The sequence below is a fragment of the Physcomitrium patens genome, chromosome 8, assembly GCF_059467195.1.
Source record: "Physcomitrium patens ecotype Gransden chromosome 8, ASM5946719v1, whole genome shotgun sequence".
NCBI lineage: Eukaryota > Viridiplantae > Streptophyta > Bryopsida > Funariales > Funariaceae > Physcomitrium > Physcomitrium patens.
Window position 1 is genome coordinate 15,806,443 of NC_143417.1, and position 21,355 is coordinate 15,827,797.

A 21,355-nucleotide genomic window follows, 5' to 3' on the forward strand; every position below is an offset into this window, starting at 1 on the left:
GCTCTTTTTCGTGATCCCCCATCGTCGGAGCCACGCTTCTGCGCAGGCGAGCCGCTGTCTCTCATCATGGGTAAGCAATTTCTCGCAGCCTCTGCCCTCGTCATGGATCTCTGTGTGTATGTGGAGCTGACGCCTGACCAGATTCGGAATGAATTCTCAACCTTTAACTAGGGTTTTTGTTTTGTTGAATTTTAGGTGCGTACAAGTACATTGAGGAGCTGTGGAGGAAGAAACAGTCCGATGTGCTGCGCTTCCTGCTGCGTGTTCGCTGCTGGGAGTACAGGCAGCTGCCCGGCATTGTCCGCGTCACCCGCCCTAGCCGCCCTGACAAGGCTCGCCGTCTTGGTTACAAGGCCAAGCAGGTCAGTTTGGATTAGAGACCCTTGGTTTCAGTGTTTTTGTCTGTAATTGTTTCTGTGTGTCTACATTTATCTACATGGAACGCTGTCTTGGACATTAGGGTTTCGAATTTGACTTTGTCCTCTCGTGGATTAGTGATTAGTAGTTTGACGTGTATCGAACGTGTTCGGCAGTAGACCAGTGTGTTTTGATTATACTTTTCAGCACCCTTGTTGTTAGGGTGCCTGGATTCTATCCATATGATATGTTTAGATGTCTAGATTTTCGGATGATAATGGACCTCAACTGCAGGGATATGTGGTCTACCGTGTCCGTGTCCGCCGTGGAGGCAGGAAGAGGCCAGTTGCCAAGGGTATTGTGTATGGAAAGCCCAAGAACCAGGGTATTACGCAGCTCAAGTTCCAGCGTAATTTGAGGTCTGTTGCTGAGGAGCGCGCTGGACGCAAACTTGGTGGCCTTAGAGTCCTTAACTCTTACTGGATCAACCAGGTAAAGTAGTGACTTTTTCCGTGAGAGCTTATTGCTTGCACGCTCATGAGTTATGTCTAAAACATCATTGCTTGCAAGACAGCTGCATTTTCAAATCACAGTGTCATTAAGTCCTTTTCGTGCAAAGACCTAGATTAATCGCCTCTTGATGCTCCGGTTTTATCACAAGCCTAAGCCCACATACCTTGTCCTCTTTCAGTGTCCGTTTCTGTGACCATCTAGATGACAATCTGGTACTCGTTATCTTGAGTATTCATATGCAGACATCTTAGGCAAAATCTCATCAACATGCTTTTCTTGTGTAGGACTCCACTTACAAGTACTTCGAAATTATCTTGATAGACCCACAGCACACTGTGATCCGCAAGGATCCCCGAATCAACTGGATCGTGAACCCAGTGCACAAGCACCGTGAGTTGCGTGGTCTGACCTCAGCAGGAAAGAAGTACCGTGGTCTCCGCGGCAGGGGGCACTTGTACACCAAAGCCCGCCCTTCAATCCGCGCTACCTGGAAGCGCAACAACACCCTGTCTCTCAAGCGTTACCGATGAAGATCTTAGGGTTATTGATGATGTTCTCACTCTCATGTTGGTCAGCATCAATTTATTAATGTTATGACCCACCACAATTTTGGATTTACTTATCCTTTCATCTGCATTCGTATCTGATTGGAGGTGCAAGGAACATCAGCGTCACTTAGGTTTTGAACGACTGGGCGAGGTTGTTGTGGTGTGTTGTGTGCTGAAAATGTGAAGATATTTCTCCAAATATAAGTTGGTTTTTTATCTTTCCAGTTGTGCTCTCTAAAGGTACTGACTTCACTGGTCAAAAATATGCTAAATGTTTTGTGAAAACGATGGTTCAGGGATTTTTGTTCTGCACTTCTTCAGCTCTTCGAAGTGTCGGTATATCTTCTTACAACGAAGTTTCTCAGTGTAAACAATGGACGGTTTATAGTAATCTCAGGCCTGGATATGTTGGTTAAGGGTTTCTCTTCGTTTCGTTAAGGATCTCATTCTTCGTGTGAGTTATTTTTAACCTGGATGTGAGGAAACTTACTTTAATAGGAGGCTCAACGATCGATAGCTATGCAGGTATGCCGATTTCAAAAATCGGCTATAGGACTTATCTCCTAATCGACAGTTAGGTTGTTCTTCTAGGATAACATTTTTACGATCTAAATTCTAATTAGATTGGGAGTATAACGATACATCCCAAAAATATCCTTCGGCAGCTCTCATATTGATATCTGCCACACGCTTCCGTTACCTTTGTGTTAACTTTTCTATGAAGTGAGAAGCCTCCGAGAACTACTCCACACTTCAAGTTCTTCCATCATGAATATCAGTTAACAGATTTTCCCACAATCGCAAAGTTCATTGTCAACTAGTAAGTTATCTCTGTTAGATCACTCAAAATTACATTCGTAATTTCAATTGTACACATTCTAATGGTGGGAGGAGACGCTATACACATCTGAACCTTAACATTTCATTAGTATTCAAATCGAGATAGAGTTATGTAACAATGAATACTATTGACCTTTCAATTACTTCAGTTTAAGCAGATTGTTTAAGACATCTACCGAACGGTATATGAACACAACAAAATAAGACAATGTTGCAATGAGCATTCCGGCATTTGTTTGTCTGCAATTATTAGTATACAACATATACACTGATCATTTTTTGGTAATCTGTATCCAACATGTGTACACAGACCAAGTCATGGATTCATATAAATATAAAAATCAAAGAAAAAATGTAATGGCAATAATAGTAATAATAATAATAGTAGAAGGAGAAAGGCCCTTATAGAATTGGTGCACTATTTCAAATAAAATTAATAAATAAAACGTATACACTACTTGAAAATCATTTCCATGAATTAAAATTTCCGAAATATTTATTAGACCGAAAATTTTGCAAGGTCAGAGCCGGAATTACCACTTTAAATGAGAAAGTTTTCAATTGGTGAATTCATACGTAGTTTACATCATTAAATTATTGCCTTAAAACTAATATGCTTTAACCATTATTTTACAAGAATTGTGATATTCATTTTTCTTTTCTTTTCCTTTCTTTATATTTGTAACTCTTCAACCATCCCTCCATTAATGTGATATCAACCCTATTTTAAGTTAAAATTCCTGAACATAGAAATTCCATACAAAACCTACAAATTTTATATTTCTAGAAGGAATCGCAACTTGTAGCATTTGCTAGTAAGTCCAAATTGTAGGTTTCAACAATCGACATCCACGACGAACAGACACGAGGTAATTCACGTTCATCCACAATTTGTCATCTATCAGTTCCGTGGCCTGCCGAGAAGTGTTGTAGGAATCGTGAGGTGCCGCAACGTCTTTGATCGCGAGCACGAGTGGATGGTCTCGCAGTCGCGAATCCTGTGCCGGAGTATTATTTGAAGTTGGGTTCTGAATTCTCACGGCGTGATTCATTTCCTGTAAGAAAAATTGATGTTTTGTGGGTGTGGAGGAACTGATTTCTCTTGTGGTCGACGCGACGATTGTGTTTTTATAGTTTGTTGGCTGGTCGTTTTTTTGGATGCTACTTGAAAGCAGGGAAATTCTGCTTGTCGAGAATGGATTTTTTTTGGGTATGAGTTTTTGAGAGTGAAGCAGTGTTTTTGATGCAGAGTTTTTCGGGGGGGGGGGGGGTGAGGTAGAGAATGTGACGATTAGCTGGCGCGAGTTTGAAGTATAGAATTGAGCATGGGGTGGACATGGACCTCTCGGTTTACCGCCGTTTTGATCGTGGTGGCGGCGGTGGTGGTCAATATTGATGCGGAAGCTGCTCCTTATGTTCGGCCACCAGCTCGGAAGGCGCTCTCCTTCTGGGGTGGCGTGAAGAGAAAATCCACAGTTCAACAGGTGAGCTTGTGAGTAGAGCTTTTCCCTCATGAAATCTGGAAATCCTTCCTCATGAACTATCATCTGTTCAATCCGTTGTGATGAAGAGTCCAACTCCCTATCTTGTGCTTGTATCCATGTGATGAGGGTTTAGCGTTGAGCTTTCTGTGTTTGGCATTGAATCCACGCGGTTCTAATCTTTGCTATGGGTGTGTGAGTGTGGGTGTGTGTGTGCAGGTGCATGTGTCATTAGCAGGACCCAAGCACATGAGAGTCTCATGGATGAGTACTGTGTATCAAAACAAGCCACCAGTCGTTCAGTATGGATTAAATTCAAGGAATTATACTTTCACGGCTATTGGGAAGTCGTTTGGCAGCTACTCGTTTCTACTCTACGAATCTGGTATTATGAATCATGTTGTCATTGGTCCTCTGGAAGACAGCACCTCTTACTACTACAAATGTGGAGTTGGTCTTGAAGAATACAAATTTAAGACCCCTCCAGGTGTCGGCCCGTCTGTTCCTGTCAAATTTGCAGTTGTTGGTAAGTGCTACAATTTGAGGTTTATTACTCTTTATTGATCACATGGCAGTATGAGAGGATTTCAATTGTGCATTCAATTAAGAATTACATGTTCAGGCCTTGTGTGATGCATTAATCCTTCGCATACTTTTTTTTATTTCCGTATTAACCGCAGGAGTGAGAAAGAGTGGATTTATGTTACTGTGGTGATATGAACTGGTATATGCGTAGGGTACTGCCGAATCGTGTGAAATCATCGTGGAATTCGATCTTGTTCTTCTTACTTGATGCCCTGAATAATGTAGACCGTGGGGGTACAATACTTACTCAATTCTGTGCAGGGGATTTGGGTCAGACTGGATGGACAGAATCTACTCTAGCGCACATCGGTGTTTCCAACTATGATGTTCTGCTTTTTGCTGGAGACTTAGCATATGCGGACTATTACCAGCCTTATTGGGACTCATTTGGCGAGCTTGTTGAACCGTACGCCAATGCTAGACCTTGGATGGTAACAAGTGGAAACCACGACATTGAGTATATTCCACTTTTCGTTGAATCATACCGCTCTTACAATTTGAGGTGGCAAATGCCTTACATGGAAAGCGGCTCCGATTCCAACTTGTATTATTCCTTTGAAGTTGCGGGGGCGCATGTTCTTATGCTTGCTGCATACGCGGATTACAGTAAAGGCTCTGTCCAATACAAGTGGTTGCAGGTAAGAAGGCTAATGTGCTTTAGCTGATGTTGGTTTAACGTATTTCTGTTTCAGTCTCTCTGCTCATCTTTGTCATTTTGTGTTTGCATTGCTACAGTCGTTGTGTTCACACCTTGACACTATCGAAATGATACTGAAATTTGCAGTCAGACCTGGATAAAGTGGACAGGAGCAGGACACCATGGCTTATTGCGGTACTACATACTCCATGGTATAACACAAACCATGCTCATCAGGGCGATGGAGATGGCATGAAGAAGGCAATGGAATTAATGCTCTATGAGGCCCGTGTAGACATCCTTGTTACTGGGCATGTGCATGCATATGAGCGCACGGTGAGCTATTTTTTACTTTGTCGACTATGGTTTTTATTGTAGTAGATTTGAAGGTGGGTTGTTGAACACAAGTCGAAGGAGCTATGTAGTGTTATGCTTAAATCGAACTTCTAAGTACACGTCTAAAGCTGTCTATGGTGGAAGAAGACACTCGGTTGGTACCTCTGATGAACTATTTACTTGAGGGGCTCGCTGTGTTTTCCGACTAACTCAAAATGCGTGCATGTTTTTTTAGAAAAGTTTTATGTATGTGATTTTACTTTACAAATGGTTCTGACCTCAATTACTGTTCGTTTGAGGAATCAGACACGAGTCTATGCAAACAAAGTCGATCCCTGTGGTATTATGCACATCACCGTGGGCGATGGAGGCAACCGGGAAGGTCTTGCTAGAAGGTGCGTCTCATCATTCAAATGTGTTCCAAAGCTAGTCCTTGTTTTTGGGTCGTCCATACTTATGTTTAAGAGCTACGTGGGTCGAGTCTTACTTTCCACATACCTCGAGATTTTTGTGAGGATGTTGTTCTTGTAAAGAATCTCTTCACAAGTCATGCATGAATATTGAGGCTTGGATTTGGATTTTGTGCAGGTTTCGTGATAATCCACCAGAGTGGTCCGCATTCCGAGAGGCAAGTTTTGGTCATGCGGAGCTTGAAATTGTGAATGCAACTCATGCCCACTGGACTTGGCGCCGGAATGACGATGACGACTCTGTTATGGCTGACGAATTGTGGATAACGACCCTGAGTGCCGGGCTTTCAAACTGTGTTCCAGTGAAACCAAGTGTAGAAAGATCTTTTAAATCCGAATCTTTTCGTGTAGGGAAGGGCATATACTAGATCAGTCGATAGCTTAGTTTTGTATCAATGTACCATCAACCTGTTCACATCCGATTAAAAATCATGACCTTTGCTTGTGTTTTAAACTCTTTTGATGCATCCTGTGATACTTTCAGCTGAAGAGGTGTATTTGTGGCTGATTCTACTGATACCAAATCGTGCTTTCTGACTTAGAGAGGTCGATGCACCGTTCTGACGTCCTGAAGAACGGTGCATCGACCTGAGATCATACTGACTGTTGTTGCCTGTATTGCAGATAATGTAGCTCGTGCAATTTTATTTTGCCTAGATACAGAACTCCAAAATTCATCTTGTTTAGCTATTTGGTGACAGAACCTAATGGTGGTGTAGGGAAGAGTGGAAGCAAAAATCGTAATCGGAATACAGATGTGCAGCAGATAAACTAGATTACTCTAACATGAAACAGGGGGATATGAATTTAATCAAACATCAATTTCAGTCTTTAAAGGACCGAAAGAGATGCCACCTGATTGCTAGCATCATTCATCCACCATACAGTATGATCTTATCAAATATATATATATATATATATATATGTTTAAATTTTTATTCTAAATAACAATAATAAGTTTCATATCTTAGAATATTTTTATATATACCTACATACATACAGACATACATAGTTGTTTAATTTCTGAAAAGCTGGAAAAATAATAAGTTTGAATTCTGAAAACTTGGTACTCCTGGAAGCATCATCCTACTTTATTGTATTTAATATTTGCTATTTACACCGAAAAATAAATTATTACTGGTATTTTCAATCAAAGTAAATTTCAGCATCATAAATTTTTACTTGCTTACAAGACTTTGTATTTTGATATCTACTTGTACAAATTTTTAGCATTATCATGAAGATTTCTTTAAACTTTTGGTGATATAGACATTGCTTGAGAAAACAAATCATAACAAGTAGTGTTAACTATAGCCTTGCATTATGAAATATAACTTTAACTATAATATAAATAATAAATTTTAACCAAAAGAGTATTAAGATATATTAATTTATTGAAAGAACATGTGCTAAAATTAAATACATATATATATATATATATATATATATATACACACACACAACTAGTGTATAGTTTTAGGTTTTATATAAATATAAATTCTTAGTGAAAGATTTATTTTTAATTAAAACATTATTACTACTACTTGTTAATTAAAAAGTAAAACCAAAAAAATAGAATATGATTTTATGAATGTTTTATTGAATGTGAATACCAATTCTATAAAAAACATAAACAAAAAGCATAAATAAAAATGTGCAATAGAATCCACTCTAAAGCATATAATCAGTTGTCTTACTGATAAGTTTTTGACAAACGTTTTTAAACTTTTAAAAATGTTCGGAGAATTTTTTGATAATGCTACAATTATATTTTGTTAGTTGTTACATGCCATTCAATTTTGTATATTTTGTGTAAAAAAATAAATAATGGAACTCTAACATTTATTCAACGTAAGAGTCTATTTAATGTATCACAAACTTAAAATTGGTTAATTACATTAATCAAATTGTATGAAGGTAGATTTTTTAAAATAAAGTAATTTATTCAAAAAAGATATAGAATGACACTACTTTACTTTATAACCTAACTTTATTTTCACTATGACAATACTATCTTCAAATTTGTATCCATTACATGTTATTAATATACTAGACCATGTTGATCGATTGTCTTTTTCAAGTGTTACTTCTTTTAAATTAGTTAGTTGGAATTTAATTTACTTATTTACTATTAAATCTACAATCACATGTTTTCTTCCAATTGCATGCATTTGTAAAGATATGTGCTCATAAAAAAATAAACATTGTTATATTGGCTTATACAATAGAAAACATTTATCTTAATCATTTGTATTTTTTAAATTAATTTTTCTATCTTTTATTTTTTTTTCAATGTGATTTCTTTAAAATATTAACCATATTTGTTCAATATTTACCAATATTTCATTTATTAAAATTACATATTTAATGTAAAATGTACATAGAGAAATAAATAAATAAATAAATAATACAAACTCAATATAAAAATAAATATCATTCAGTAATGTTTTGCATATCAAAAAATATATGTAACATGAATTTTACGTAAGGCACATGTTGATTAAATTATATATTATGTTGCATGTTAAAAGCACATTTAGTATATTCTTGAATAAGATATATTATTATTAAATTTGACAAGGACTTAATAATTGTTTTTGATTTCATATATTTATCTTATTTTTATTATTTTTAATTCTTTGATTTTGTTTGAATTGTTACGTTTTCACACATTTATTATGTTTTCATGGAATATAGTTTTTATGTATAGTTTTGCATCATCTTATTAATATTTGTATTTCATTATTTGTTTAATTTTTGTACTGATCTATTTTTTTAAGCTTTTAAAATACAATATGGATGAGTGCAAAAATATCCCATTTGTTCAATATACATTTTTACTTTTATTTGATTACAAAGACATAGTGTGTGTGTATATATATATATATATATATATATATATTTTGAAATCTTTAAAAATCTTTAAAAATCTTTAAAAATCAAGCTGGTAATTTAACACACATTTAACAGTAGTAAAGAAAGCTTACATATCATGAGTGTAAATTGAAGGTTTTGTGATAAAACTAGTAATACAACAAAATTTACGTGTTTTGAAGGCAGTTAAATTCACCACACACACACACACAAGTATATATATATATATATATATATATATATATTCATTATTGGTAAAAAAGTATAAATTTAATATTTTAATGATTAACTCTTTAATAATGTTAAATTATGTTAAAAGTTCATGAGAAATTTTTGAAAAAATTGGGTGATTTTATACATGTCTTATTTTACAAATGTTCTACAATTATTGAAAATACTACATACATGCTGGTTTTGTTAATATTTTCGTTGAAAATAATTCTCTAAATAATATCTCATTTAATCATGATTTTACGAACAATTAGATGTTGAATTAACACATCCAATTCCGTGGCACAGAAATTCGTGGGGCACATCAAATAAGTCCATTTCAGTAGCCACGGTAATTTCCAACAGTAACATTGTCCGGGCCAAATTGCAGCGGTGTGAACAGGCTTCGTAATGGGCAGCATCCTCGCCGTTGGGCTGCTCTCATCATCGGACGGTCTGATGAGGTATTAGGTTAAGCCGTGGCAATGAAGACCCAGGTCTCCGCGTAGTTAGAGCCCTCTTTGCTTCGCACGGCTCTGCTCTCGCTTTTGCCCTCGGTATTACAAGCTCCGCGTCGATTTGCAGCGCTTGCGCTAAACCGCTTCGCCACCATGTCGATCAGTGAGGTCGCCTGCACTTACGCCTGCCTCATTCTTCACGACGATGGCATCGCCATCACGGTACGCACGACTGTCGAACCCTAACTTATCGTTCGAGTTAGGGTTTGGTTGGAGTTTTCTCGTTCGCATTAGTTTGTAGTTTGTGCGTGCTGTCGTGGTTCTTAATCTCGAGAATTTTTCAGGTTCCAGAGGAGCTTGTCTTCATGTGTTGCTGCCGAAATGCCTTTTATTTTTTAAGGTTTTCATGTGTTGTGTTTATGGTTCTGTTTGAGTGGTCTTAGGTCGTCATGGTGATCTTTATTTCTCAAATGTGCGAGGCGGAGATAGCTTGCGGACGAGAGCAGTGTAGTTAGGTCTTGAATTTGAGCTGCCTGCCTGATTTTTCTTATCAGGGATTTAAGTTACGTCTACTACTACCCTGAAGTGCCATGATCATCTTTGTCAAGTTTCATGGAGGTAATTGGTCAATGTTTGACCACAGCTGTGTTAGCTTTCATCGTTAACATGTCGTTGATAATGAATTAGGCCGACAAGATCGCTGCTTTGGTTAAAGCCGCGAATGTCTCAGTTGAGGGATACTGGCCTTCCCTGTTCGCCAAGCTTTGCGAGAAGAGGAGTGTCGAGGATCTCATCACCAATGTCGGAGGTACTAATTATTCTCTTTTTGAATGTGCTGTTAACCTACTGTTCGAAGGATGTGGAGAGCTTTTATCCTCTCGTTTTAGGCTTTTAACAAACTTATCTTTAAACGCATCATGGATTACATAGTAGCTTCATCACGAAGTACAGCATTGTATCCAAATCTTTTATTTAGCGGTTTGTTAACTACCATCTCGGGTCACTCGGGTCCTAATCTTTTCAGGTGGTGGTGGTGGTGCCGTCGCCATGAGCGCTGCACCCGCCGCTGGAGGTGCCGCTGCCGCTGTTGAGGCTCCAAAGGAGGTCGAGAAGGTAGTTTCTTTTTCACATCTCTTTATCAACAATGCAATGTCTTGTCGACAACCTTCTTGAGTAGTAATTGCAATCATAAGAAAAGCACGTCCCATTCACCTTAGCATATTTTCCGATAGTTTGTGTCCTGTAGTTGTGATTATTCCGTACGTATCACGCTGTTGCTGTCCTGTAGGATTACGGTCACATGGCAGGTCTGTAATGTATAGTTTCCTATACAAAAATGGGTGACGCATTCGGCGGTCGCAGATTGGTTTTATTCTAATTACGTGCTCCATTTCTGCATGAACTTGTTTTGCAGGAGGAGCCAAAGGAAGAAAGCGATGAAGACATGGGTTTCAGCTTGTTCGATTAGAATTATCTTGTAGGTATAGAGGAATGCTATCTATGCCGATCTTGCGCGTTTTTGTTAGGGGTTCCTTGATTTACAGAATTTCTATATTCACTACAAGCTCCTGCAGTTGTAATTATTCCAACGATGTGATGCTGAATTGTTGAGATTTTTTGATAGTCAGTCGTTTGTTGTGATAATCATGTTAATTCACGTGATGATGTGTTGAAAAACTGGACAGTTCCTGCGTGGCATGTCTCTCCTGTACCAATCAACTGGGTATACGGATTGCGTAGTGTTCGTCTGGAGTCTGTCGTTGATGAAGTCCATGTGATGTCTACTCACCATCTTAAGTGATGCCTTCTTGGTGTGATCTGTAATTGCTCAACTAGCTACGTTTTTCATAATATTGAATGGTAATTATTGATTAATTGGATGTTGGGGAATAGACATCAAGTCTAACAATGCACTGTGAGCTGAACTGGCGTTAGCTACGAATCTTTTTGGAATACACTGTGGTGCATCACATTTTGATGTCCTCTTCCACTAGTTTTATTGTAGTAAGGATCAAAATGATTATCTATTTTGATTGTATAGCTATTGAGCCCGATTTCGTGCCTCATTCGGTGTTTTATCTACGAATACGCTGATGCCTTCTAAATCTTCGTTCTTGCGGCTTTTGCTGATAAAACTACCGAGTACTGATGTGGAAAAAAGGTGCGGTTTGTTTTAACTTGACATGTATAAACTGGTCGTGCAAAGTACATCATGTATCAGATAGAGACGCGATGCATGTGGCCTGAGAATATATCTGTTTATATATCGATGGTATTCCCGCAGTAAATGCTGTTCAGAAGTGAATCGCTGAGAAATGTATGTGACACGTGCAAATTATTTCAGATTTTTTTACTCTCTTTTCTACTGCAGTATTTTTTTCGTACAAATCGTGAACGATGTTAGACAAGTGAAAAACAAGTAGTATATCTAATCCACAAACATGATCAACGCGGACTCTAATCATGCGACAATGCAATCTAATTTTCTCAGCTCCTAAAACAAACTGCTTAACTTCACCACCCCTAGTATTTCAACTATCTCACACCCAGTAGTAGTGCCATTCAAATTCCACTTTCATACACTGAAATGCTCATGAATACTTCAACGGATAACTGCTGAGCTTCTATTTTTACCTTCATCAATGATGGTGCTTTGGCTTAAATGATATGAACAAGTAAAAATGAAGGGGACACGACTTGAATCAACAAGACAAAGATTGCTGGAAATGTAGGACAAAGAACCGTACAAAAAGTGTGTATATTATAATGTTTTGTAAGACCCAATTGTTAAAATTATTTTGATTATTTAAATTAACAATATCACTCTTTTATTACAAAAGGTCACGTAAAGCCATATCTTGTATCTTAAGAAAATCGAAGTGAATGATTGATTGAAAATATAAAATAACCGGAACATAAAAAGAATTTAAAGGTATCCTTTTGAAAATTGTATCAAATTGCATTTATAATATTTAATCTGAAAATAAAAAAATCTAACATTCCATTAGAATGGTTGAATTATTTTGATTTTTGTATATCCCCAAAGGCCAAAGTATTATATATATATATATATATATATATATATTCTCATCTACACGTGTGTATGCATAATGTAATTTATTAAAGACATTTTCATGCATTTATTTATGCATTTACTTATTTTTCTACATTCATGATTTGTATACTTACAAATGTTTTAGAATATAACATGGAAGGCACACTGGTCCAGAGCACACACGTGTATTTTAATATGTAAACTAATATTCGTATTGAGAAAGGGAATAAAAATTATACCCTGTTAAAGGAAAGTTTGTAGAATACAGGATGAAGGTGTAAGTGGTTTCATATTTACATTTTTTTTTTCAATTTTTTTATTCACACGTAATAGCAATAAAAAAATATTTACACACACTTAATATTTTACAATCATTGGTGCCATATTGAGAGGATTTCGTCACATTACCAAGGGCATGTTCTAGGATGGAAGATGTACAATTCCTCCAATATTGTCCCATATAATTCATTCGTCCACCATTGAGATCATCCATCCATTAAAGTTTTCTTGCCATGCGTCATGCTGCTCGAACTACTCGTGTCCCCGTTGAGAATATTGAGCCATAGTTCTTCTAATAGACCAACTGTAGACACTGCCCCAAGTCGGTTCAAATTGAGACCCTGTATCTTGACGGATATAAACTAATATCATACCCGGAACCCCACGCCGGACGTCGTTGGGTACCGAGCCCGACTGTCAGTCGCCCAAGGCTCCCTTCCCTAGCAACGACTGAATAAACGTCCCTCCGAAGAATAAGCTCTCTTCCCGAAGCAGTAGGCTTGGCCCCCACGCTGGGCTCGGCGTCATGCTAGCAAATTAGCCTCGGCACGGGCTTGGAATCAGCCTCGGCTCAGCTCCGGCCACCCTACGATGTGAAGGCTCGTTCCCTCGGAAAGAGCGGACCGAGAGTAGTTGTAGGTTTTCACGCGGAGGGAAAGCGAGCAATCAGGGGCATATTTTCGGACGATTGGTGTAGTTCGGAGACTGCTGGAGATCGGGGGCCTGTTCGCTGCTCCCTATCTGCATTGATTTTTACCATTGTTTCCACCAGTTGGGCCGAAATCAGGCCTAGTTGAGAAGGTTTTAATGTCGGGGAGGCCTTCGCTTGGGCGTAACTCTAGGTGGTATGAGCAGGTGGCTGGTGTGGGTTTATGTTTATGTTTATGTTTTTTTTTTTTTTTTTTTTTTTCTTTGTGTAATTGATGGCGGAGTGAGGTTTCGGAGTTCGCTGTGCGAGGTTTGTCGTGGTTATTGGAGTTCCTCGAGATGTCACTTTGGATGGTGGTGAGGAGCGGCGCGGCCCTTGGTTGGAGGGTTAGTTGGGAGGGCTTTTGGAGTTTATGCAAACAGGGTGTGGAGATGGTGCCGGAGCGTTGAGGTTTTGGAGGAGTCACGGACGGATACCTCATTCGCGGAGGCTTTAGCATGAGGTTTTGGGGTTCTTGAGTTGATGCAAGGTGCGGGTGCAGAGATTCGGCTTAAGTATGGGTGCGGCGGAAGAGGGTTGCACCCGATTAGATCATAGAGAGGAGAAGGAGATTGTGGCGGAGGATGTATTAGGTTCGGACTCTGTACCTGAAGGTCATAGCGAAGGTCATTTGAGAACGAAAAATGAGGTTAGGGAGGAAGAGATTGTTGTAGACGCTGCCAATCCTTTGGAAGAGGAAGACCCTTCATGTGGCTTTGCTGAGGTTGCGAAAGAAAGTGGCAACGAGGGGACTGTCAAACCAGTTCAAGAGGAAGACATTGACATTTCTCCAAATGGCAATAGTTTGGCCTCTCTCGCTCATACGCCGCATGATATGGCTGCTCGCTTCAAGAACATGTTCGTGTATGACAACTCGTTCTCAGTCTTGCCGGCTTCTATGAGGATTTTTAAGCAACTCAGGAAGCTCAAGTATTGGGCAAATGAAGTCAAAGTGCTACCTGACGAGATCGGTGAATTGACAGAGTTGGAGGAGGTGTGCCTTAAAATGTCTCCAACAGGTCTCGGTAGTTTGCCTCCTCTTGGCAAGCTTAGCGGGCTGAGAGCTTTAGAACTTCATCAAACTCCCGTACCTCCTTCTTCTGCCACTTTGACTCGAGACATTGCTCAACTTCGGTCTCTCACCCGCCTTGCGGTTTGCCATTTCTCTATCTCGTAAGTTTGTCGAAGTCACTGTATTTTAACCACAAAATCGCTGGAAGGTTGTCGAATAGTGCTAGTTCAATCGTAGTAACCGGCAGTGAGATTATGAGCAGGCTATTTATGAAGCAGATAACTTACAGTGATTGTAATTCGGGCATATGTTGATATGGAGGAAGAGAGTTCCTATTAAATCAGTCATTTTATGCAGACTGTGACGGCTCGTTGTGTGCAATTGAACAGCTTGGATTCCATGATGTCCATGATGATCGGTTAGCTGATCTGCGACGCGAGTTCTGGTCTAACAGTTGGAGGGCGTTAGGGCAAGTTGAAGTGCGTTTGCTGACTATTGAAATTGTCGAGTAGCAAGCACGGTCACGAAAGGTCTGCGAGTAGCAAGCAGCGTCTTTGCTTTTTAAAACGTTGGTCACGGGTTATTGGGAAGGTGGTTGTTAACTGTCGTGTGATGTTACAGGTGGATTCCTGCAGAGATATCTTCTCTCAAGAATCTGGAGGAATTGGACCTGTCATTCAACAAGTTGAGATCTTTACCAAAGGATATAGCTGGACTCACAGCTCTGAAAAGTTTAAGAGTAGCCAGTAACAAGCTGGTGGAGCTGCCATCTGAACTTTCAGCGTTGCCGAATTTGAGTAGTATTGATGTGGCACACAACCGCCTCACGTCGTTCCATTCTCTTGTTCTGCAGTCCATGACCTCATTGAGGGCCCTTAATGCTCAGGTATCTTTATTTGCTTGTCCAATCTCAGTGTCTCACGTAAGATAATCATAGATTGTAGGCGTGTCCTTCTGAACACTCTAACCCGCGAACAGCCTGAGAAAAGTCAGTTTCCAACCAAGCGAACTACCCTGATAAGAAGTTGACAAGAATTGGTTGATTTGAATCCTGATCCTCGGGGTCTTTCTCTATGTGTTTAGATACGTGAGCTTGCCTGTGATATGCTGACAGAGGAGATTTGCCCAGTGCTTTTGGGATTTTTGGACAGATGTAAGTTATAAGTTCAGCTGTGAGCCACAAGATTCAAATTGTATGTAGAGGACTTCGCATATACTGGGATGCTTATATGTGTGACCGTGATTCTTTATTCCAGTTCAACAAGTTGCAAAACATAGGCCAGATTCCAGCGTGGGTGTGTTGCCAGTTTGAAGGAAATGAAAAGCTGGAGACAACGCTTTATTGTGCTAAGTCTGATGATATAGCCTCTACAGAGGAGTATCAGTTAGACTGGGAAGTCTCTCCATCAGCTGGAAGTGCCCTCGTTGTCAAAGGTGAGGGGTCTGCATGCTGCGCATTGTTCGTAGGTTAGATTTGGTGATCTGTATGAAAGCTATATGTGATCAGATTCGTAGTGATGTTTCTGTAAGCATCTCAGAGGCAAGTCTCGGTGGTTCATTTAGTTTGTACATATAATGCTTGTCCCCGTATGTGCAGAGCTGGAAACTGACATTTGTCGTGTTGCAGTTGATGATCTGGTGTGTCCATCCGTGAAGGGAAACTCTCTCAGCCAGAAAGTAACTACAAACCTGAAATTAAGGCGCGGATGGCGGAAACAGGAAAACCAGCAGTACAAAGCTCGACAAGATCGTCTGAACTGTAGTCGCAAACATCGAAATGACGAGCTTTGTGTCAGTAGCGAGGAAACAAGTGTCAGAAATGTGGAGGTGAATCATTTTGTGTTTGTATCGTGATTCAACTCATAGCACAAATTTCCAAACATTTTGCTCAATGTCTCGTCTCTATTGTTTGTACACTCCTTCGACCATAACCATCTGGTGCGACGCGCAGGTTGAAGAAGTTCCATGTATAAGTTCAAGTGGAGATGAAAGTGTCATGGACTTACAGCAGCCAATAGTTTCGGAATGTATTGTTGGTGATGCCGGGAGAGATGCATGTGGGACAAAAACACGCGTTCTTGTTTCAGCTAAGCAGGAATTTGATTCGAGGGAAGACTCTGAGAAGGGTAATTGCCACAGTGAGTCTAGTTTAAACAGCGAAAACTTAAGGGGAGGGAATATTGGTGGAAAAGTAGATTCCTTGGTGGGATCGAAGGATGAGGGTTATCGCAGTGACGTTGATCGTAGAAATTTGAAAGACAAAAACAGGTCCAGAAAAGCCATTACTGGTGATAGATCTTCTGGAAACGAGGAATGTAAGTCTTTAGAGGATTGTGAAAGATGCATTGTCAAGCAGGAGGTAAGATTTAGGCGACACGGCAGTGATACGGACAGGAATCCGAAGCCAAGTAAGCGGCGGCGCCCTGCACAAGATTTTTCAGAAATTTCGTTCAAATATTATAGTGAATCTTTTTGTGGGTTCCATGAAAGGTTGCCTGACGGCTTCTATGATGCGGGTCGTGATCGGCCCTTTTCCTCCTTAGAGGTTTTCGAAAAGGAGCCACCTTCCTTCAACTCGAGGGAGGTCATCCTTGTCGACAGGTAGGTACAGCCTTCGAACTGCGGCATAGATGATAAGAAGCTGTGCAGGGTGTCGAACGTACAGTGCACGCTCCTTGGCTTTGTAGTGACCAATGGCGCTCATTCTTCTCTTTTAGACGCTTTACAGCGCCCCCAAAAATAGTTTTCCTAGTTTTCACCTAGATCTTTTCTGATGTGAGCGGCTAGCTTTGTTTAGTTTCTCCGACACTGCATTGTTAGCCATTATCATTATACTTGTACTAATGCCATAAGTTCAGATATGTACACACATTTTGGGAAGTTGTTGATTAATAGAGTTTTTATCTATTTCATTTATTTTTTGTGAATCTAAGTTCTTTCAATGTTTAGTTTATATTTGTTCATTCTACTTGGTCTCACTTCCGTGAATTTTGATAAAACTGGCTGTAGAGAAAGGGATGAAGATTTGGACGAGATTACGCTTTCAGCTCAGCAGCTTCTTGGAAGGTTGAGGCCGTCACTGTCCAAGAATAATGAGGAACAGACAAAGAGAATGGCAGTGGATACTTTTCAGATGATTACAATGTTGGCCCTGTTTGTTTCCGACTGTTTTGGTGGCAGTGATAAAACTCAGAATGTCACAAACATGCGCCGAGCTGCACTTGGAGGCACTGCGGGTGCTCCTTTTGTCTGTTCTTGCAGCTCAAGTCTGAGTGCAGGAAGTTCCAATGGATTTGTAGATAATGGTGTCGGATCTTCACCTGGGGCTGCACTTCCAAGCGTGCACGCACTCTGTGAAGCTGCAGTGAAGTATTTGAAGGCACAGAGAGGATCAAACGTGGTTCCTCTTGGGTCTCTACGATTTGGCGTGTGTCGGCACCGTGCTATACTGCTCAAGGTCTGTAAGAGCATTTCCTCCTTGATTTTGTCGAGTACAGAGCAGCTGAATTATATGCGTTTCTCTTTTTGTTTATCCAATGCTATGTTAATTCTTGTAAATGTTTTAGGTGGACATCCGGTGAGATTTATTCGTAGTGGTAAGAATAGAACAGTTTAGATCTCTTAGAAAGTATCTGCTGCTACACATAGAAATGCAAACTATGATTGACCCAATGCTTGTGCGTACAGTACTTGTGTGACCGAGCAGATCCCGTAATTCCATGCGAGCTGGTGCGGGGCTATTTGGATTATATGCCACATGCATGGAATGTCATTCTGGTAGAAAATAGCAGTAGCAGCGTTCGTGTTCTAGTCGATGGGTGTCGTCCCTTAGATATTCGCCATGAAAGCGATCCGGAGTACTTCTGCAGGTATTTTTCCTTCGTTGAATGTGACCGACACTACCACTTTTACTACTACTACTACTACTACTATTGTGTGGAGGTGGTTCTTTTGTATTCAGTATTTAGTATTTACATGTACTTTTTCGTTTGGACATGACGAAATCTCGACCCTGAAGCCTTTTGCTAATACGCTTGTCAATTTGCGGATTAAGGAGCAAATTAAAATCTAACACGCAAAACCTACTGCATTTTCTGACTGTTTTAATTGTACTTTTGTTGGGACCGTTTCGTTGGTGAAGATACATTCCACTCAAGCGGTTTCTTTTGCCATCTGCTTTGGATGGAGATCGGCTGTTGAACAATGACATCACATCTCCCGTTTTGCTCGAGGAAATTGGTCAAGGAGCTTCAGGTGCTTCTGTTCGCCGCTGTAAGTTTGGGGAAATTACAGCAGCTGCGAAGGTTTTAATCTTACACATTCTTTATGTTCAAGTTCCTTGATGATGCACCTTTGTTTGGTGATAAATTTACTTCTGAGTATTTACTGGGTATGTCCAACTTATTATGTCCTGCTATTATATCATTGCAATTTTCTTTCTCTGTTATATCAAGCATCTAATCATCTCTTTTTGATAGGTTCGACGACTTGAAGGAGGTGGTGATGGCTTATCTGGTAAGGGTCCAGAAAGCAGCTGTCTTAGCGAACTGCGCATACTTTGCAGTCTTGGCACGCATCCTTGCATCGTTTCTCTTTACGGCCACCAGTTTGTCTCTCAGTCCGACACAGGTTCCCGGCTCATCATATACATGGAGCATGTGAAAGGAGGCTCGCTAGAGGTGCGTTTCATTGTTCACGGAAGCCTGGTGTATTTTTCTCTTTTGTTTTTGTCTCTAGAATATCATTTATTGAATAGGTTCAAGTACTACACCTTGTCATCAGGTGACTGGTGTTAGAAGACCTCGCCTTATGCTCATTTCGAACTGACGTGCTTTTGTATTTTGAGAACTTTTTTGGATGCTCGTATTAAAAGCGCTTTTATTTTTAATTTTCTTAAATCATGTTTAAAATTATCAGAAAGGATCGCCACCAGATGGGGCAGTAAGAATTTTTCTGTATAATATTATCAATGGTACACCTGGGTGGTGGTGTATTTCGCACTTTTTGAATCTAACCCCAGATTGTTTTGTAACATTGTTGATCTGTGCGCAGGGAGTAATTAAAGATTTGGCTAAAGAAGGGAAAAAATTCATGTCTCCAAGGCTTGCCTGCCAGGTGGCAAGAAATGTGGCTTGTGCTTTGGGTATGCTGCACTCCAAAGGCATACTTCATAGGGATATAAAGAGCAGCAACGTGCTGATTGATCTGGATTCAAAACAGGGTCCCGATGGAGGTCCTGTTGTGAAATTATGCGACTTTGATAGTGCTGTTCCATTGAGTTCGTCAGCTACTCATACATGCTATCTGGCACATCGCGGTGTCCCACCAATTGGTGTCTGTGTGGGAACACCTCGTTGGATTGCTCCCGAGGTGTTGCAGGCCATGTATGGAAGGCATGCCTATGGATTGGTACGTTCTTGTCCCTCCTCCTGCGTAAGCCGTTTTACGGAGGTTGAATGTCAGTTTGTCTTAAGACTACAAGGCTCAATTATTTCTATGTGGCTTTTCGGATCGCTTCATGTTTATTAATAAATTTAATTTGCTTCTAATTTTTTTATTTCTTAAAATATTTGTTGATTTATTTTTCTGGACTTTTTCAGCCGTGTATTTTTTTCTCTTTCATTCAAGAAAGAATTGGTTCACGTGGAAGGGGATAAATGCTGATGTCGTTTCTTTCATTTTACGCAATTGTCCCTCACCAGTGCATTTATATTGCGTTATTAATTATGCATCAAAACTAAGTACTGACGACTGGATGTGTTGCAGGAAGCGGATGTGTGGTCTTTTGGCTGCCTGGTGGCTGAATTACTGACCCTCAGGGTTCCATATTCTGGGCTCCTGGAATCTGAAGTTCACTCTTGTATCCAGGTGATGCTCACGATCTGAAAGTAGTTTTCTTGGTGGTAACTTGGTCAAGTTTGCGTTCTATTTATTCGTCTTTATTTTGATTTGAAGTTTGTATTTTTGAATTCAATAGTATCGTGCTGCAGTATACGAAGAGGTTCAACTGGCTTGTTTTGGTTTCTTGTTTCATTCGTGTCTTAAATACCTGAAAGTGTAGGGTATGAGAAATCTAATATTGTTGAATTCGGGCACTCGTGTTTTCAGATGGGTCAACGTCCTCGTTTATCCGCTGAGCTAGATAACCTGGCCTCTCAACCTTTTCCTGACAAAAAAACTGCAATTGACGAAACGGATATCCTCAGAGTATTGGTGAAACTTTTTTACTCTTGCACAAAGGCAAGTCCGTCGCAACGTCCCACTGTTAAGGAGATTTTTGCAATGCTTTCAGAGGTTTCCGGTCCTGCCTCGACAAATGTAGATCCACCATTCCAAGAAGAAGCGACTGATGTATCCACGAACATCGACGAGACTGGTCCAAATATATTGAGACCCCTTGAATCGGGACTTCTAGAGGAATCAACACCCAATGAGGCAGAACTGCCATGCAGTTGCGGAGGGGAGAAGTGTCCGCATTGTGAATCAAAAAGTGTCTTAGAGGCAAAAGCTACCTGATTTCGTAGACGATATATTTGGTGTCCAGCATTCAATGAAGATTTCGAACTATTTGTCTCATAATTACCAGATATTCACGAAGTGAAACAGTATGGAGTATGGAGTTACTCTTGCATTATTGTGTAGCACTAAGAAATCACTTTTGTTGAACCATGGTTTGGGCTTGGAACATACATAACAGGTATTCCGTCATTGATTTACTGTCGGTATTTAATTCTCAGGACCTGCTCCATTTGCCGTACGCATTCGATAATGGTTACTGCTCCATCTGATCTTAAGGTTGAATTTATGTTCTTTGTTTCTGTTACCAATTGTAGAGAACATCTGTGGTTCTAGCAGCACCCAATTCTTCGTCTAATAGATAACGAAAAACCAGCATATTTTGCCTGCTGGAAGTTACACACGCAAGCATGTTGTGAACGTGTGACATCGTGTCCTTTTTTATTTTACTATATTCTTACACAAGAAGTGGTCACATTATGCTAGAATCCACCAA

General features: G+C 39.9%; 4 protein-coding genes across 6 annotated transcripts; all 4 read left to right on the top strand.

Moving 5' to 3' along the window:
* On the top strand, window positions 1–1,624 carry LOC112285779 (60S ribosomal protein L15-1-like). Its single transcript, NM_001378712.1, has 4 exons — window positions 1–70; window positions 196–362; window positions 652–849; window positions 1,155–1,624. The coding sequence occupies exons 1-4, from the start codon at window positions 67–69 to the stop codon at window positions 1,398–1,400; spliced, it is 615 nt and encodes a 204-aa protein (NP_001365641.1). The 5' UTR covers window positions 1–66; the 3' UTR covers window positions 1,401–1,624.
* Window positions 1,625–3,223: 1,599 nt separating this feature from the next.
* Window positions 3,224–6,221, top strand: LOC112285778 (purple acid phosphatase 18). Of its 3 annotated transcripts, none has more exons than XM_024526895.3 (7): window positions 3,224–3,315; window positions 3,494–3,742; window positions 3,959–4,265; window positions 4,586–4,962; window positions 5,109–5,297; window positions 5,604–5,692; window positions 5,886–6,221. In XM_024526895.3, the coding sequence occupies exons 2-7, from the start codon at window positions 3,584–3,586 to the stop codon at window positions 6,133–6,135; spliced, it is 1,371 nt and encodes a 456-aa protein (XP_024382663.1). In that variant the 5' UTR covers window positions 3,224–3,315; window positions 3,494–3,583; the 3' UTR covers window positions 6,136–6,221. The 3 variants fall into 3 exon arrangements, with proteins under 3 accessions (XP_024382663.1, XP_024382665.1, XP_024382666.1); XM_024526897.3 differs by having other exon boundaries at window positions 3,508–3,742; XM_024526898.3 differs by having other exon boundaries at window positions 3,538–3,742.
* A 3,159-nt stretch (window positions 6,222–9,380) lies between these two features.
* On the top strand, window positions 9,381–10,936 carry LOC112285423 (large ribosomal subunit protein P1w). Its single transcript, XM_024526243.3, has 4 exons — window positions 9,381–9,531; window positions 9,997–10,117; window positions 10,334–10,422; window positions 10,724–10,936. The coding sequence occupies exons 1-4, from the start codon at window positions 9,463–9,465 to the stop codon at window positions 10,775–10,777; spliced, it is 333 nt and encodes a 110-aa protein (XP_024382011.1). The 5' UTR covers window positions 9,381–9,462; the 3' UTR covers window positions 10,778–10,936.
* Window positions 10,937–13,284: 2,348 nt separating this feature from the next.
* Window positions 13,285–21,079, top strand: LOC112285827 (uncharacterized). Its single transcript, XM_024527058.3, has 12 exons — window positions 13,285–14,504; window positions 14,965–15,229; window positions 15,600–15,777; window positions 15,971–16,170; window positions 16,295–16,944; window positions 17,353–17,800; window positions 18,031–18,212; window positions 18,485–18,647; window positions 18,822–19,022; window positions 19,396–19,752; window positions 20,110–20,211; window positions 20,452–21,079. The coding sequence occupies exons 1-12, from the start codon at window positions 13,849–13,851 to the stop codon at window positions 20,857–20,859; spliced, it is 3,810 nt and encodes a 1,269-aa protein (XP_024382826.1). The 5' UTR covers window positions 13,285–13,848; the 3' UTR covers window positions 20,860–21,079.
* The last annotated feature ends 276 nt before the right edge of the window (window positions 21,080–21,355 follow it).

Excerpts from the sequence above, each read along its gene's own strand:
- LOC112285779 (NM_001378712.1), top strand. Across the intron at positions 363-651 it reads TTGGTTACAAGGCCAAGCAG|GGATATGTGGTCTACCGTGT; the intron begins GTCAGTTTGGAT and ends CCTCAACTGCAG. Across the intron at positions 850-1,154 it reads ACTCTTACTGGATCAACCAG|GACTCCACTTACAAGTACTT; the intron begins GTAAAGTAGTGA and ends TTTCTTGTGTAG.
- LOC112285778 (XM_024526895.3), top strand. The coding sequence starts at position 3,584 with ATGGGGTGGACATGGACCTCTCGGTTTACCGCCGTTTTGATCGTGGTG. Across the intron at positions 5,298-5,603 it reads TGCATGCATATGAGCGCACG|ACACGAGTCTATGCAAACAA; the intron begins GTGAGCTATTTT and ends TTGAGGAATCAG. Across the intron at positions 5,693-5,885 it reads CGGGAAGGTCTTGCTAGAAG|GTTTCGTGATAATCCACCAG; the intron begins GTGCGTCTCATC and ends GATTTTGTGCAG.
- LOC112285827 (XM_024527058.3), top strand. The coding sequence starts at position 13,849 with ATGGGTGCGGCGGAAGAGGGTTGCACCCGATTAGATCATAGAGAGGAG. Across the intron at positions 15,230-15,599 it reads TGAGGGCCCTTAATGCTCAG|TTCAACAAGTTGCAAAACAT; the intron begins GTATCTTTATTT and ends TCTTTATTCCAG. Across the intron at positions 16,171-16,294 it reads CAAGTGTCAGAAATGTGGAG|GTTGAAGAAGTTCCATGTAT; the intron begins GTGAATCATTTT and ends TGCGACGCGCAG.
- LOC112285423 (XM_024526243.3), top strand. The coding sequence starts at position 9,463 with ATGTCGATCAGTGAGGTCGCCTGCACTTACGCCTGCCTCATTCTTCAC. Across the intron at positions 9,532-9,996 it reads ACGATGGCATCGCCATCACG|GCCGACAAGATCGCTGCTTT; the intron begins GTACGCACGACT and ends ATAATGAATTAG. Across the intron at positions 10,423-10,723 it reads CTCCAAAGGAGGTCGAGAAG|GAGGAGCCAAAGGAAGAAAG; the intron begins GTAGTTTCTTTT and ends CTTGTTTTGCAG.